The sequence below is a fragment of the Varroa destructor genome, unplaced genomic scaffold, assembly GCF_002443255.2.
Source record: "Varroa destructor unplaced genomic scaffold, Vdes_3.0 BEIS01000002.1, whole genome shotgun sequence".
Taxonomy (NCBI): domain Eukaryota; kingdom Metazoa; phylum Arthropoda; class Arachnida; order Mesostigmata; family Varroidae; genus Varroa; species Varroa destructor.
This window is the reverse complement of record NW_019211455.1, coordinates 51,493,051-51,509,758: the sequence shown is the minus strand read 5'-3', so window position 1 is coordinate 51,509,758 and position 16,708 is coordinate 51,493,051. Positions and strand designations below refer to the sequence as shown.

General features: G+C 40.9%; 3 protein-coding genes across 5 annotated transcripts; 2 read left to right on the top strand and 1 right to left on the bottom strand.

Annotated features, from left to right (window-relative positions):
* The first annotated feature begins 631 nt into the window (after nt 1–631).
* Nucleotides 632–3,995, top strand: LOC147757971 (uncharacterized). Its single transcript, XM_086978886.1, has 2 exons — nt 632–1,805; nt 2,997–3,995. The coding sequence occupies exons 1-2, from the start codon at nt 1,310–1,312 to the stop codon at nt 3,014–3,016; spliced, it is 516 nt and encodes a 171-aa protein (XP_086835012.1). The 5' UTR covers nt 632–1,309; the 3' UTR covers nt 3,017–3,995.
* An 84-nt stretch (nt 3,996–4,079) lies between these two features.
* LOC111245781 (epithelial sodium channel subunit beta-like) lies at nt 4,080–11,189 on the bottom strand. Of its 3 annotated transcripts, none has more exons than XM_086978866.1 (11): nt 10,739–11,189; nt 10,133–10,335; nt 8,614–8,694; nt 8,058–8,139; nt 7,553–7,650; nt 7,169–7,296; nt 6,451–6,707; nt 6,062–6,200; nt 5,789–5,861; nt 5,241–5,430; nt 4,080–4,985 (listed from the first exon to the last, which is right to left on the bottom strand). In XM_086978866.1, exons 1-11 carry the CDS (start codon nt 10,796–10,798, stop codon nt 4,794–4,796), a joined length of 1,503 nt encoding a protein of 500 aa, XP_086834992.1. In that variant the 5' UTR covers nt 10,799–11,189; the 3' UTR covers nt 4,080–4,793. The 3 variants fall into 3 exon arrangements, with proteins under 3 accessions (XP_086834992.1, XP_086834993.1, XP_086834995.1); XM_086978867.1 differs by having other exon boundaries at nt 10,133–10,369; nt 10,739–10,819; XM_086978869.1 differs by lacking the exons at nt 10,133–10,335; nt 10,739–11,189 and adding an exon at nt 9,715–9,837.
* A 2,143-nt stretch (nt 11,190–13,332) lies between these two features.
* On the top strand, nt 13,333–15,319 carry LOC111245780 (uncharacterized). Its single transcript, XM_022794545.2, has one exon. It carries the CDS (start codon nt 13,626–13,628, stop codon nt 14,481–14,483), a length of 858 nt encoding a protein of 285 aa, XP_022650280.1. The 5' UTR covers nt 13,333–13,625; the 3' UTR covers nt 14,484–15,319.
* The last annotated feature ends 1,389 nt before the right edge of the window (nt 15,320–16,708 follow it).

Below are 16,708 nucleotides of genomic sequence, written 5' to 3'. Positions count from 1 at the left end.
AACGGTGTACTGTCATATAATTTTGAAGTCTTGAAGCCAAAACAGACAGGTAATCTTCGCATAGTTAAATTAACGGACATGCTTAAAGCTTAGCTGCGGCGTTTTTCGTTTGCTTCATATAGTGCCCATATGTTTTGGAATACTTTCGCTAGACGCAACGCAGTACAATGGAACCACCGTGTGGTAACTAAGATGGTGTGAATTCTTATTCAAAAAAAAAAACAATGGAATGTTTTCCTATTTGTTGTTTGTTTATTACCAGATACAAACCTGGTCGATCATTGTAGCATACCGCGATTGTTCTTCTCTTAATGGTATAGAATACAGATGTACTAGTCAACTTAGCAAGTTCCTAGATCCTAAGTCCGAGCCGTTTTAAGTTTAAGCCTGGTCTATTATATATTGACACAACATATGTGCCCATAAAGCAAGACTAATATGATATACTATAACGTTGAACCCTTAACTTATATGCTATTAAAGTTTCATATGTTACTTTTATATGCTGCATTGAAGTGAGGCATTTTTTGAAAGATTCGGGAGTCGTATATAGATGTATAGTAACATGATATATATATATATATATATATATATATATATACACTGTAGCGTGGACTTTTGCAAACTAGAACGCTAATGCAGCAAAATCCAATCTTTACCTTTGATCGAAAGAGATAAGTGAGGCTCTATAGAAATTGGCCGATGACACTGATCGGCCACAGTAAACCAATTCGAAGACATTCTACACACTGGAACCCACCATGTGGCATATCGATTGCATAAAACAGAATATTAGAAAATAATAGTTTAATTTAATTGCATCTATAATGTAGGTATGTGCCTATGGGAGGGCCTTAAGCACTAATTTGGTCGAATTCGGTACAGTCAGGACATTTCCACGATTTGAAGTGTAGGCATATTCTTGAAAAATAGATTTTCTCTAAATCTTTGAATTTCGAACAGGTCCTGCAGAATTTAAAAGTCTCGAGTTTTACGTCCGACACCGTCAATAGGGATTATTTCACAGAGTGCAAGATATAACCTCTGCTTTCGAACAATGAAGTGTCAACTTTTTGGCTGACCCTGACTCGCCGTGCGTGAAACAATTTCCTGTGCAAAGACCCACGTCAGCTGTCGTTGTTCCCTTGTCCGTCAGCCAGCTGATTGTTGTCTTTTACTGCTATTCAAAATTACTCGCGGAGCGACACATGGGAAACAAAATTTCAGTACTTATGCATTGTAAATCAGACCACCTAGCCACTCTCGGAAGCATAGTCAAAGTTTTTCGAAGACTACGATTTCGCCTAAAATGAAGCCTAATAAACCTCCTATACAAAAAGTTCCCTCGCCGGAAGCCAGCAGGTCTTCGCCATCACTGTCATCTACGGCTTCGCCGTTAGTAGTTGCCAGTTCATCGCCACCGCAGCCGGTGGTGACCTCTTCTCAGCAGTCAAACCTGCCAGTTGCCTTGTGGTTGAGAAAACATCAAGCAGCATTACAACGGGAAGGTGCGGGAGTTCCATCGCACGCAGGAGCGCCAGCGTCGGACGCGAAGGACCACGCTGCCACAGCTACGACGCACAGAAATCCAATATCGGGAGAAAGGGATCCAAATGCTGGTGGCTTTGCACAATCTTCCCAATCCCCCGAACAATCGAAAGGCGCCAACAGACCTCTTCCCAATAACGCTAGAGGTCGAAAGCCTGTATCTCCTAATGCCGGCCGACTTAACGCCTGGGACAAATCTACAATGGAGGGACCTAAGTTTGATTGTGTCCCTCCGTCACTTACGCCGCGGAAAGAAGGTAGCATTTCTAAAAGTCGAAGTTCGTTAAATAGGGGAAATTTACCACCACGACACCAGGAAAGCTTCGTTAAGACGAAGGCCACGCGTCGATCTTCGAACAAACGAAGAATGTGTAGTTGGCTGATATGTGGAGTAATCGGTCTCTTATTATTTATGATTTGCATTACCCTATCGGTTGCATTATCGTTAAAAACACATGATAGTCGAACTGGAAGTACCACGTCTACGACAGTAAGCCAACCGAAAATCATTGATCTGATATCGAAAAGCATGCAAGATCTCGATTGAGATTGCAACAACGATTTGTGCATAATGTTATTACTGCTGTAAAGCTGAGTGTTAATATCAATCCGTACTGACTACACAACGTTTTAAAGCGTCGGCGCCGCATAAACTGGTAATTAGTTTTGTGGAAAGTGTATGTGATGTCCCATGTATTCGAAGTGCTGGAAATAGGCTGACTTCATTATGTATATCCGATATTTGATGTACAATGGCGCTATCCTTTATATATTCGGTTTTACTAGCTAACTGTGGAACGCTCTGCTACGCGATCGCGCTAGATCTCTCAGTTGTGAGCCGTCCTTTTGTTGAATAATAATATTGTTTGCATGCTTGAGGGAACGTGTTAGTTCTTTTGATCCCTCTCAGGTGATAGAGAACTGACTCTACCGCAGAGCATCAGCTTAGAAACGCTCGCAGGCTTCACCAGAAACCGGTTAGCTAGTGATTTTTGGCCGCAAAACGGAAGCACTGCCTATATAATTCATATCGATTAGGTGCTTTTAAAAGCTGGCAAAAAAAAAACTATACAGGCTCACGGCAACAGCTTACAGCCAGATGCTTGGTAAAATTTTCGATACATTGGTAAAATTTTCGATACAGGCGACCGAAATTTGCTTAGGACTATTAATGTCCTATAATAGCTTAGTGGATAACGTAGTTGCCTGCTGATGTTAAGGACGCGTTGTAGTCTAAGCTCTAACTCTAGCATAAACAGACTTCGTTTCGCGCTGGCAGCTAGCCGTGCGATCGAATGCATAACGGCGATACCGGACGTAAATGTCGAAACATACGAGTTTTCCGGGTATCATGCGGGTATATTAATTCAAGGTTCTTACGTTTGACCTTCATTTATAAAAAAATAAGCTCCTTTAAGTTTTCATGTGCTTTAAACTGTGTCTGTTAGGCGAACCCCGTGAGTTCTGACCGTCATCAAATAAACATCAAGGACAACATCGATGTTCCGCACTGTCATTCCGCAGTTCGGCACGATCACAACGGGGAACAATTGAAGAAGCATTTTTTACGTCTTAAGCGATTTACTTCAGCGTACGAACGTCTTCGCCTGCTGCGTGTGGTCGATTACAGTTTACGTTACTATGCATCTTTCGTTAAAGCGTCGATTTTCGTTGGATATATTTTCTCTCGTAACCATCGCGCTTGTTGTATAATAACGACTTGCGTACGGAGAGCGGGCAATCAGTGTCGTGGCAGGTTACTGGATGAGCAGTGGTCTTTTCCGACGCCGGCGGACTCGCGATAGCGTGCGTCTGAAAGATATACGCGATTGGCAAATAAAGTTGCTTATCGTAAGGGGGATCGTACGTCGCAACGAACGTTCGTGCGCTAGACTTTGTTGATAAGGCTGGATTTAGACGACTTCCCTGTTGTTGCTTTAATCTATTTTTTCTATTTTTTTTTTTTGCTTAAAGAAATGTAACGCGTCTCGATGAGTCAACTGTTTGACATTTGACTTATGCTAAATGGCAACAGATGCTAATGCGATGGACAGAGATGCTGGTCTGATGATGATCAAATAGTAGTATGTGACGTAATAGGAGCACATATCATTTAGAGGAGAGGCTATATAATGTAATATGAGAAAGATCCAGAGTTGTCGCCGCATTGATCGGCGTACGATCGCGTGATAACACAACGGGAAGAATAGAAGAAGATTAGAGCTTCCTACCTAATTCAATTAAGACTTTGACAACGAGTTTGCTGTGCTTCCATATAGCATTACAAACTTATACAATTCTAATATTACTAAATGTTTTTACATACATTTGTTGACGGCTACCGTTCATGGGTAGATTATCATGAATGGTGAACGCGGGGTTGGCAATTGGCATGTATACGAGGCGATCGATCGAGTTTATATGTAAATTTCATGTTACACTAATTTCGCTGCTGTCAGCAGTCCCAGAACCCTTATTCAGATCTATTTTATCGGCAGTAGCAGCCGAAGCTAAATGAAGAAAGCTAACCATAGATTTATGGTGATTTTATTCAAACCTCATAAGCTTGAGACAAGAACAAGCTCAAGATCGCAACTAGCCTTCGATCTCTTTTTGGATCGAAGGTAGGACATTTTTATTCATTCGTAAGCGTTCGTTGACAGAACACCAACTCGACGGAACGAACGCCTATTTTTTCCAGTGGTACCTAGCGAATTTTCTCCTCCGAACGAGCCAATCTAAATACGTTCTATTGCAACATCATCTGCAACATCTCAAACTTTTCATTGCTTGGGTGATCTCTGTTCGACCGCATTTCAATTTGCTATTGTTCCAGTTGACTCTATATAATTCATATAACATTGAGTTGGACCTTAACAATATTGAATATAAACTAAAACATGTCGACCCGCTGGCGATTCTGTAAAGATTTCGTGTGACGATCTAGGACCTTGTCCCTCATAAAAGTACGTCGCTGTCAATAGCTATACGTCATAATTGATAAAACATGCAAACCCTTTCATTTAAATTTCTATGTTGTTAGTACTTGTTTAATCTGCCGCATAGAGCAGGGCACAGATACATACGTATCGTGTGTAAGACACAGTTCACTGATAGTACAATTAATTCTATTTTCGCCAGTCTTCGGTTACGTCATTAAATTGAATTTTTCTCATTTGATTCTCGCTGCGGAATTACCATCAAAAGGAGAAATATTTAGCTCCAGGCAACCTACAGAAGGTACATTACCAGACCTCCTTTGTTACCTGCGTGTTCAAAGGTATGCTCTGAACAGGGTCTTTACGGGCCTTTCTCCAGTCGTGTGTTTTGTGAATGCACCAACTGAGAGCGACGGTCAAGTAGTCCAGGACATTCATGAACGAGACACCAACCCAAATACCGATAAAACCGCCCAGGTACGAAAATAACTCGATTTGCTGCGCATCAGAGAAAGGAATCAACATTTGAAAGACGTGCTTATTAAGGGCTACTTAACATCAATGGAGTTCCATAGTCGTGCTCATGTTCAGGCGATCCCTGAGGAAAGGAACTCGTCGAGGAAAGCAAAGACGCTTTTGCTCTATTTGTCACGTTGGACTTTTGCGAAGGCGCCTGGTGCTTTACTTATTGCCGTCTGTATTATCTTATTGGTATGGCAAAGGAATGAAGCTTCGACAGCTAGCGATACTTACCTCATACTTGGGACGATGCCTATAAATGATTTTGTTAAGGGTTCCAAAAATTATTTTGACTCGGGTAAGATTCATTCTGGCCTCTCGGAAGTTGCTTATCTCCAGTTGTCCAAATCGTTCTTTCTCTTCTTCGAAAAAAAACTGGTCCGGCCATGGATCCTGAGTAATGGACACTTCGTATTGATCTTCCCTGTAGCAGGAGAGTCAGGCGGAAATAGGGAAGGGCGATATGAGGCTAGATCAAGGAGTAGTGTATAATTTAATATTATCATCATTTATCGGCAGTCGAGAGTAGCATGGAACAAAAAAAAGAGCTCGACATCGTCTAATAATTGAGGACACGAGCAGGGTGCCAAAGGTGCCCGTTAAAATCTAATGCTTAACAATTTCATTAGATAGTAATAGAATAATTACGATCGTTTTGCGCACTAAGTATATTATGATTAATGTGCCTTCAAACAGGAAACGTATTTAGAAAATGATGTATATGTCCAGCTTTTCTGTTAAAAGTTAAAAAAAAAATACTACATAACTATTGTCGGACTCACCAACACTGCCTCTTGCAGTTACGATCGATGCATCTTTCGACTTCATCGAGTACTCTGACCCAACAGCGCGTAACTGAAAAGGAATACTCTAGAATTTCTTTGCCCAGTTACTGCTACCTGTAAGGTAATCTGATGACGGGAGCATTAGAAGACGTTTTACTATGCATTAGCCATGCACTTCATTTACATTTACCTTAATCTACATGTATCTATGCGAAAAATGTTATTTTTATTATAAATATAGTATAGGCAAGTGGATAGTTTGTTACCAACACGTAATATCTTGATCGCAGAATCGTCTCTTTCCAGACGGTTGTTTATCCCAGTCTACTTCGTATGGTAGAGAGATATCTCGCCGTATACAATGACACATCTGTAGCGAAGCGTTAAAAGCACATTCTCGATCGCACAACTTCGAATTAGGAAACAGAACAAAGTAGAAAAAACGTACATTGGAGAACTCAGTCGATAGATAAAAATCTGCTTGCAGTTTCTGATAGAGACGATAGGTCCGATTAATACTACCTTCGATCAATGCTTATAGCAAGCAATCTTTCTGCTCTAGTCTTCTTGGCGCACATTATATTGTATACAGCAGAATGAGATCTGTGACTTTTTATCATTCTTATTGTCATTAATTTGAGGGGTTGATGGTCACGTACCGATTTGGTCATCTGCATGATGTATCTGTCACGTTTGACTATTTCATAATCCCTACAGTCTGTCCAGTAGGGGTGTTTTAGGCGACGCGTTACAAGATGTCGAAGGGTAAATGTGTGCGCATAACCGGAACGGATGGGAATTCCGTTATCCTGCGGGTCAGGTATTATCTCAGGGTGGTGAAAGACAATTTGTGCGCTTGGGATCTCCTTCGCGTTGAGGTACTCCTTTGGCTCGAGAAACAACGTGAACTCGATGTCTGCGATAACGGCACCGAACAACACCACTAGTAAGGACAATAAGTGACAATGCATGTACCTATAAAAATACTTTGATTCTAAAGTCACCGTACTAGCACGCGGCACGTACTAGTACGCCATCGAAAAAAAAAAAAAAAAGAAACTCACTTGTTAATATATGTTGTTAGTGAAATTACTGAGACCATTTGCTTACTAGTGGAGCATGTGAGTTTTATAATAATAATAATAGTAATAACGAATGAGATAAGACTCATTGTGAAGTTGCATTTTATCGCACGTGCCATATTATGTACGCAGAGCGGCGGTGAAGATAACAAAAGCTTCTTGTAAAAGAATAGAGACTTCATTAGTATTGTAAAACGTGCTTTGTAAGCTATTTAAGAACAGAACAAAGTAAAATTATACATTTCCATAGCTAGCGAGATCACTACGTAGCACTTTAGTTCAGATAGGTTTTCACCGATTTGCCGAGCCCGTTCTCTTTCGCCCATTCCTGATCCCGACCACTCGGCGTTATATACGAAACAGTTGCTGTACTCCTGATGGAAGAACTGCTCGCGGAAACCTCCGTTTTCCACTATCACGTCGCTGCATCATATCCATCGTCAATGAGTTTCTCATAAAGTAACGTGTAATTTGTGCTAGCTTTCTTTTACTTGCATATTTCAACGTAGATTACACTGTTTTATCTGTTATCAATGCGAACGTATGCTAGTTATTTTTAATATCATTCGAATAACAATCATTCGAAAAATCTCTCGAAATCACATATCCTTTGGAACTTATACATATAAACTGGAATAAAGCTACTTCTGCCAGCCTAAGAACGGATACAACAGCTTACACGGTCCCATTGACGGTTTTCTTCATTTCGAAAATCATAGTCTTACGCTGATGTCCCATTTGAATTTTCAGCGTCCGGTTGAGTGTGTATTCGTCGTCCTGAGGTACTCGCAAGGCAGTACAGTGAGTTAGATGCGACAAATTCAACTCGAGTTCATTATTAGAAACTGTCAATTATTCAGAGATGCAAAACCTTGATTGCCTTCTAACGGCCACAAAATTTCCATGGGCGATATACCTAGCTGAACTCACCTAAAGGAGATTGTTATAGATAATAATGATAATGATTCACGCACGAGTTTCACTTAAAAACTGAGCCCAGGATCTTCTGGTCGCAAGTTTAGCGCCCAGTTTACCCTTACATCGTGTCTATATTTGCAAATATTAAGATGTGCTATATGAAAAATAGAATGTGAAAAGATAGGAAACCGTAATGGGTAAACATTAAAGTTTCGGGCAGACCCTAAATATAGTTTATAAACATTGTTTTTAAGTACTAAACGTACATTCGACACAAGGCCAGTGCCTACGTCGAGGCAGGTGTGCGACTCGAAGCCTTTGAATTTGCACCACTCACTTCGACGAAATCTGAAAGTATGGAGCTTTTTATCACCAAAAGTAGCATTAATAGGAACGGGCAGCGCCGTTCAATTTGACTGAGAAATATATTTTTCGTTTATTTTTGCACAAGCTGGTTGAAGCCTCTTAGCTTCAACATATTCTCTGTAAACAATTGTTCCTATAGGATGACTGATACGGCAGTAAGTTCTTGCAGGTTTTTCTAATATAATATTTAGCCGAGATACGAAAGTTTTTAAAGTGAGTATTTGAAGTTTCCTTCTCTCATGTTCGCCCAATATCCGCTTGTTCTGTTATATACATACATATATATATATATATACTGCATTGTGTGAACCTTTTTTTTTTTTAACTGGTAGACGATTATCTACCTAAACTAGTTGCCAGTGGGTTTCCGGTGGCTCAAAAATAACTCACCACAACTTTTAAAAAATACATCATGACTATTATCAATTGAAAAACTATTCAAGTCTTGATAGCTACCGATTTACGTTGCACACCGTTATAGCAGGAAACTGTAGCTCGTCCATCTTCTCAGTTTCAATATCGATAATGGTCGGATATCTGCACACAAGGTTGAACGAAATATTTTTAAATTCTAATTTTTAAATAGAGCGTTTGTTTGAAACATACATTTATTTATTAACAGAGAATGATTTTTAATCGGAGCCATCATCGGTCTCCTTTTAGTTCCTGCATTATTCACTCGACAGCCAGTTGTTCCACTTGTCACTAAGATAACAGTACAATGTCATTTTGGCAAAAATCGTTTGTAACCATAATATTGTTTAATTCAATTAAAATGCTAAATTTACTTACTTATGAGTAAAATTTCTAAATTATTCACACAACGCTTCTTAAGCCACTCGTGCTCGTTAAATCAAAATGGTAGAGACCGAAACCTGATTTGCACGACCCATATTTTAATGTATGCATTACTTGTACAATTCCCATATAAGCCGAAGATTAATCTTACGATGACTATTGGGGTATAGAGGTTGAACCTTTTCATCACAAAATACCGAAACGTTCACGACGAAAAAAAAGCTTCAATAGCAATTTTATAGTCCTTGTAACGTAACGGAAATTACCTAATAAGCACGAAATAACTACCACACCATGGCCATATGCTACTGTTCTTTGTAAACTGTAAAACACTAGGCACAACCTAGGGGATGCCGGATGGACAAGCCACAAATTCAAAACTGAAAGTGGGCCTTTGGCCACCTAACGCTTTCATCATCGATATCCGCAATAATCCCAGCATACATTATAAAATATATTGTAGTTTGCCATATCCAAAACGTGCAACAAACAGGTACAACGAAATTCTGTTGAACTACTTTGACTTGGGCCCAATCGTGAACTTTTAGAAAATTATGTGGCTTAAGATTCATTGAATATTGTCCAGTAGATTATAACCCGACCAGGTGACTCTGAAGGTTACCAATAAAGCAGCATGCGTGCAATGCTTCCCTGACGTACTGGCTGATTTTAAACTGTTTATATTTTGAAAACTACAATCGTCTTACCAGATATCGTCATGTTTGCTCATAGGGTTAAGTAATATGTCAAACAGCGAACCATTGCACTTGACTGGAATCCATCCAGATGTTTGTTTGCGTAATATCCTCTTCAAGGACGATCTTTAGGAGTTGGAATGGGACCTCTGAGGTTTCGAGCAGTAGCTGTATAGATATCATCAGTGACAACCAATCTCAAGTGTCATCCTCTTGGTATGGATCTGTTTATTAAGTGCGATACAAACTGAGAGGAATATATTACCTACGGATACCCAAACATTGACTCGAACATCAGTTGGACTGGGAAGGAATATGCTCTATATTGCAAGCTGTCTTGCGGAAAGGGACCCTGTCCAACCGTACCTTTCGTCACCAATAAAATCGATTGAAAAATAAAAGTCGTTAGGTTTGCATAGTATTTATGTATCTACCCGACGTAAATTGTACGCTTATGATAAAGAATTCTATGCATGAATTACCTCCAGAAGATTTCGAGGAAGGTAAATACTTGACCGAGACATCCAATGACACATGCGAACACGACACAGATCCAGATAATTCGGGCTACCTTAGTTCTTCTTTTAGAAGCTAGTTCTATGAGATGGCGACCTTTAGCAGAGGCGGTGATATCTGGCCGTGAACTAGACCGAAGTGCAGCCATCAGGAGTGTCGAACCGTTCTCCTGCATAAATTTGGCGAACCAATGACAAAAGATCCTAACAATTGTACATTAAAAAATAGCTTTGTATTATGGTATCCCTTATGTAACTTGATAAGATTTAACAGAATGTTTACTCAATTCATTATATGGATTCCAGGCTGACAAGCGTTCTCTCGTTTTCGCTAGATTTATCAAACAAAGTAGGTTATATGTATCGGAAAACTCAGATAGAGGGAGATAAAGGAAGTTGTATTATAACTTCCTTAAGTTAATATTATTTACAGATTATTTCATAACACGAGCGCACCCACCTCTCGTTCTCAACTGCGCATTGGTTGTATAAATTTTAAACTTTCAATTTACGATAATCTCCTATCTTATTCTGTCTTACCCTAAAATCTTATAAATCCTTACATCTACTTACATTAGGTTGTCTCTTAGTATCTCGTAAAGTCGGCGAACCTACCGGTGATACCCTATACATCTCTAGCGGTTCGTCGCCAAGGTTTGATAACGCTTCGTTGAAACAGCACGCCCCAGTCCACTGTGGAGAACTAAGTCTTTGATTAGATACCCGCTGGTCTCAATGTAGCCATAACGTCTTACATAACACCCTTGTTTTAAACATTAGAGTTGGGTATGTCCGACAATTGAAGCTGTCCTACTGCTGTGGTTACTGTGGTAGCTGGCCTGATTCTACCGCGCCTTCGTGATCTACAGCGGTCTTTCATTATGGGCACAATGGTGCCTGATGTGACATCCTCGAAGGCTCAAAGCTACGTTTCAAATGACCACGCACAGATTTCGAGCTTTAATCGATACGGTACCCCTAAGTGACCTCAGTGACGTTTTACGTATATTGACTTTACGATTTAGAGTTGCCAATAATATCTTCTTCTATACGTCGTTAAGCAGTCTAGTCCGTGCAGCTCCGAAACCGCTGTATGTGCAGGTTCGAATCGGTCAGACAGATCTGTTGTATAGCGCACAAGCATATATCTTTTCTTAAGCTTGAATATTCTATAACAGCAATAAAACGTTCTTTTCACATTAAGTGTTTGCAGGTATAAACGTCATACGTATTTAAGGATAAACTCCGTAATACGGCTGCAAAATCTATGAAAATAAATGTTCTCTAAAAAAAGCATTGCGGCCACAACATTTTTCTAAGTTCTATCGCTGCATCCCCTGTAAGGGCGTGAATTCACTGTTGAGATGTTACAAAATCACAACCCACGGTGTCAACTTGGCGATATTTAAAAGAAAAAGCTCTGTCATTTAAATATTATTCACTAAATCGCCAGACCCTCACAATGGCATACTACGGTAAAATGAAAAAAGTGTCTTTTTGATACCTAATTGTCCAGACGACCTGAGTGTAGGACTCAGTTTCTGTTGTTTACGTCGGTTACTTCAGGTTGGTATAGGTGACAATAGAAATTTTCCGACGCTTATCTATTTTCTGTATTTCTATGGCCTATTTATTTGGTATGTCTCTCTTGCTTTGAATAAGCGATATTATCAAAGCACATAGACTAACACTTTAGTGGTTTACCATTGCCATCCTTTCAAAAAAAAACAACAACCTCAAAAAATAAAATCCATGTAACGATGTCCCTTGTGAATGGCAGCTTTGCGACAATGTTACTAGCCGGCTACAGACAATAGGATTACCGCCCATAGAATCTTTGATTTGATTTTATATTTAATAATATAATAAACATAAGCACCGTGCTTTATAATTAAACCCAAGTTAGCTGCCCTGTGAGGGCGAATAACGTGTACCACGGCTGCACAAGCAGACGATTCCTCACGATTAGATCACCAGGTGCCCTGTGCAAATGAACAGCACGCATCTCTAAGACGAAGGGGCTTTTCTAGTAAAAGCTATTGGCCTCCGAGTCACGATTGCAGAGCGATTATCTCATTTATTATAGAATGATTTCAATTGCAAGTAAAGGAAACAGTCGGAGCGGTACAAACGCCGCACTTCTTAAATCGTTTTTTTCGTCAATGGACATGACCTATTTGTTCAGCCGCATTATTGAAGCCAATGTACGCAAAACTCAATACATTTCCTGTCCCTGTCTACCGACATTGCAAGCAGCTGAAGTGTGTGCTGTACGCTGTGTATGGTAGTAACACATACGAATGTCTCCTGTCGGTTCTGTATCATGTACGGCGATGAGTTAAATGGGGAAAGGCAGGGCATGAAGGGGAGCCAGTATCGCTTAGGACAGCTTTACTGATCACCAGTACTATCGTTATCTGTTTATTCGCTATCAACGCTCGTTAACGATGATGTCCCTCCGCGTGTCAGTAGCCTATCAGGCCGCTCCAGTATATGTTTCTATGAACGTACGGATCACTCGCACGTGACAATATGACCATACGAATGTAACTGGACGAAAATCAATATCGATGTTGGCGAAACTTTAATTATGGCGGGCTGGCATTCGTCGCTTATGACATCGCTCCGGAGCGCTGGTGTCAGTCAGATGACATACACTATCGACGATAGATGCCACGAACCCGAGCGCCCGAGACCCGCGTCTTTGCACAAGCACTATGGCGTCAGGGGCCGTGAAAGGCTTTGCTCCGTGCGCATGGCACTTTCGGCACCGTCGACATCGCCGCCCTCAGTACGTGTGATAGCGATGACGCGCTAGATGCACGCGGCGAAACGGATGTTATAGCAAACGTCAAATTTCGAAGCTTTTTTCACATAGCTGTACATATGAGCGGCATTCATAACTTGTATAATGGACGTATACTATTCAATTTACGCTATTGCAGATGCTTACGGGTAGGTTTGAGTCCGGATTACCCGGGTACGGTTTGATCATGTGGGAAAGGACAACCTAGTCACACCAACCAGCTTCATGTTTGACATATGTCTATTCTACTCTTTAAACCGAAGCGCCTCTCTCGTTATCCTCTCCTAACAGAACCCCCTTTGCCTCTGTTGCCTGCATAAGCGCATTGGCTATTTTTTTGTATAAAAGCATAATGCCAAAAACGTTCAACACATCGTCGTCGGTGAGAGTGAAGTGCAGTCAGAGTTAGTCGTCGGGGGTTTCGTGGTGCTAGTGGTGATGGTAGTAACCACTCGTTTTGTGTCGTCGTACATACGTCCGAACCCCTTGTTGTCTACTTCTCGGTATTTGTTAGACGTTGGAGTTGCGTTGAGTTGACGTGGACTGAGCTGTGTGGATTTGCGTCGTCGTCGTTGTAGACGAAGAAAAAAGAAGAAATCGTCGCGATAGTGGTGGAGCCGTCTCACGAAGTGGAAGTTGCTGCGCATCATCAATATGCTTGCGTTCGTTGCCTACGTCAGCCTGTTAGGGTCGGTATCCGCAGGAGGCATTGGAGGTTTCCGAATTCTCGGGGGCGGTGGTATCGGTGGACATCTGACTGGAGGTCATGGTCCAATAACTCACGGGCAGCCTATTATTATCAAAAACAGTTACAGTGGAGGTCTTGGCACGAGTCATGCAGGCGGCCCGTTCCTGCTTAAGAGTGGGCTTCATGGAGGAGATATTGGTGGGCACGGTGGGGCGCCTATCTTCTTCAAAGGCGGTACTGGCAACGGACACGGGCCAGCAAAAATTAGCCAAGGACCACCGATTATTCTAAGTGGCAAGGGCCATGGCGGGATTCTAGGAGGCAGTGGGCACGGGCCGATTATTCAGGGTCCTCCTATTATCGTTAAGGGTGGACATATTGGAGGAGGAATCAATCACGGGCCTCCTATCCAGATAGCACCGCTAAGTCTAAAAGGTGGACACGGAGTAGGCGTTGGCGGCATTGGTCAAGGAACCATAATTCAGGGCCCACCCATTATACTGAAGGGACCCATTGGAGGCATCGGTGGCCATGGAGCACCAATCATCAAAGGGTCCCCTGTCATCCAGGGCCCTCCGATTATCGTCAAGAGCGGACACGGAAGTATTGGTGGTGGAATCGTCAAAGGAACTCCAGTTTTGCCAAAAGGCGGTCACCTGAGCGGTGGAGCTATTGGAGCTGGCCATGAACAGCACGCAGTCTCAGGCCCATCCTATCTTATCACAACAGTGCACCACGTTCAAAAGGTTTCATCAGGAGGAAAACTTATCGCATCTTTTGGAGGTCACGGAAAAGCTCTTGGAACGATTGCAAACCCCTGGTAAACGCAATAGTGAAGGATATTAAACGTACCGCCTGTCCTCGTCTGTAAAACTATCTAAATCTGTATTTTTATGTTTAAAAGCTCAAGAAGATAAGTCGGCACGGTTTGCTGACTAGGTGGCCAAAGACCCTACCGATCGACTAGGACGGTCCGTTACCGACTAGTATAAAGGGAACCTTCGTGCTTTTATTCTATTTTTATGTGTGACTCTGCTACAATTGTTAGATATCATATAAAGCGTGAAGTAATAAAATGCCTATGATATAATTACCTATTCGAACCCAGTAGCTACAAAGCATAGGTACCGTACTTGATCGCCTTTGAGACATCTTTGTTCCTCGTATTCCCGCGTAGCGCTGATGAAGAATTTAGACGGAAGGTTTCGAATGTCGATGTGCCTTTTTCGTACTAACAGCAACCGATTGACAAACACCGTTGTTTGTTATTTTCTGTACTTATAACATTTATATTGTTTATTTGTTGTGTTAAATATTTTCATCTGGTAGGACCGGGCTAAACGTGAAAGTAGAAGTTTTCCTATATACTTGCAACAGGCAACAAACTGTTGTTATGATTAATAGTGTCCAGTTAATGCATTACTAGGGCTACAGCGCCCATGTACCTTATAAATGTTGTGTCGGAGCGCCGAGTGTCAATGAGATTCGATCATGTCCATTATAAAAACTGCATACCCAAAAATGTATTTTTTATTATTTTATTGTTATTTCGACACATCTAACTCTCGATGTAAACAAAGAGAGAATTTTTTGAGACTAAAGATATAACAGGTAAATAGAATCGGTAAATAAAACCTGCTAACAGCCTTGCTTATTAGAAGCCGGTATGGTTATTTGCTGCGACATTCTCAAAATAACCTTTATTATACTAACGTCATGGCCCAGTAATATATATACACAAGGACAATTGACAACAGCAGTTGTTTTTAGAATGGATTGCATATTATTGAAGTTGCACGCGAACAAATGTTGGCTGAAGTTACAAGTTACATGCTGAAGACGAGCTTGACATGTTGACGCGGGTACGGCCAACTTCTGGTTTATTAGCTGGTATAAAAAGAGTAATAATAAAGGAAAACGTGGGCAGAATTCATCTACTCGAGCGTTTTATCAAGAAATTACTATGTAGGTTTTTATACCTTTACCAGGATACAGCTAGATTCGAGTTTGGCTCGAGGAGCCTAATTGGCAAATCTCTCCTGGCATCTGGGCAATAGCTAGCTCATTGTTAACGTTTGAGTATATATTGACTGCATAAATATAAAAAATATACTTTCGCCTTTGACTTGACCATTCAAGTTCTTTGAATTCAAATGTGCGATTACCTTAGTTTAGGAATAGACCTGGCTCCCAGCAGTGCTGATAGAGCGCGCAGCTTCTCTAGTTAACGATATCCAGAGTTTTGCGTGCGGTATCGCCGTTGGGCATTCCATTTTCTTAGCAATATAGTTCACTGCTAAAGATATGTAGAGGAGCTTGGAGCTAAGAGATATGTTTGCTAGGTGAGGCAAAGAGGCAAACCAGGGAGAACATGACGGTCGTCTTATGGGATCGAGCAGATATCGCAAGATGCAGGTCTTCGGAAGGTGCGTTTACCTGCTCTTTTTTTTTTTTTGGAATGATGGCTGTCATAACTTTTTTGCTGTAAACGTTCTTCTATTAGAAACAGTACACTGAGTTATTAACTACGACTAATACTGTATCATTGTATTGTAAAAAATGGTGCCCTACCTGCTTATGAGCGGTTGTCAATGGCCGTCGTGTAGCAGTTTCAAAATTTAGACGTAAGAATATTTTGCTAGTATAAAAAATACATATCATATCGCTGATAAAAGTTGGCCATAGCGATAGAGTCAATGCTAGGGTCAGCACACAGCCTCTCATGTAACATCAATAAAGTTTTTGTTATTTATTGTATATAAAAATAACCATTAAAAGCAAATACATCTAATTCGAATTCAGGAAGTACTTAGGACACCGCCAGCCGATGTTTCAAGTATCGGTCCATATGACTAAGTCGTACAGCTGAATCTCTATAGCACCTTATCGTAGCATTCTATAATCGTAGTAATATTTTGTCTGATTCTTTTCTAGAGATTACTATGTTCTGGCAACATTTTTATGTCGCAGATTTTTATTTGTGTATAATTTTGTTAATTCTTAGGCTTTACCTTTAGTTTAAGGCATTTGATCGATCTACCATTGGAAT

What these genes read in the sequence shown, in the direction of transcription:
- LOC147757971 (XM_086978886.1), top strand. Translation starts at nt 1,310, where the DNA reads ATGAAGCCTAATAAACCTCCTATACAAAAAGTTCCCTCGCCGGAAGCC. An exon ending in ACTTACGCCGCGGAAAGAAG is followed by an intron (nt 1,806 to 2,996) that starts GTAGCATTTCTA and finishes TGTGTCTGTTAG; the next exon opens with GCGAACCCCGTGAGTTCTGA.
- LOC111245781 (XM_086978866.1), bottom strand. Translation starts at nt 10,798, where the DNA reads ATGTATAGGGTATCACCGGTAGGTTCGCCGACTTTACGAGATACTAAG. An exon ending in AACTGCAAGAGGCAGTGTTG is followed by an intron (nt 5,431 to 5,788) that starts GTGAGTCCGACA and finishes CTCCTGCTACAG; the next exon opens with GGAAGATCAATACGAAGTGT. An exon ending in GGCATCGTCCCAAGTATGAG is followed by an intron (nt 4,986 to 5,240) that starts GTAAGTATCGCT and finishes TCTGATGCGCAG; the next exon opens with CAAATCGAGTTATTTTCGTA.
- LOC111245780 (XM_022794545.2), top strand. Translation starts at nt 13,626, where the DNA reads ATGCTTGCGTTCGTTGCCTACGTCAGCCTGTTAGGGTCGGTATCCGCA.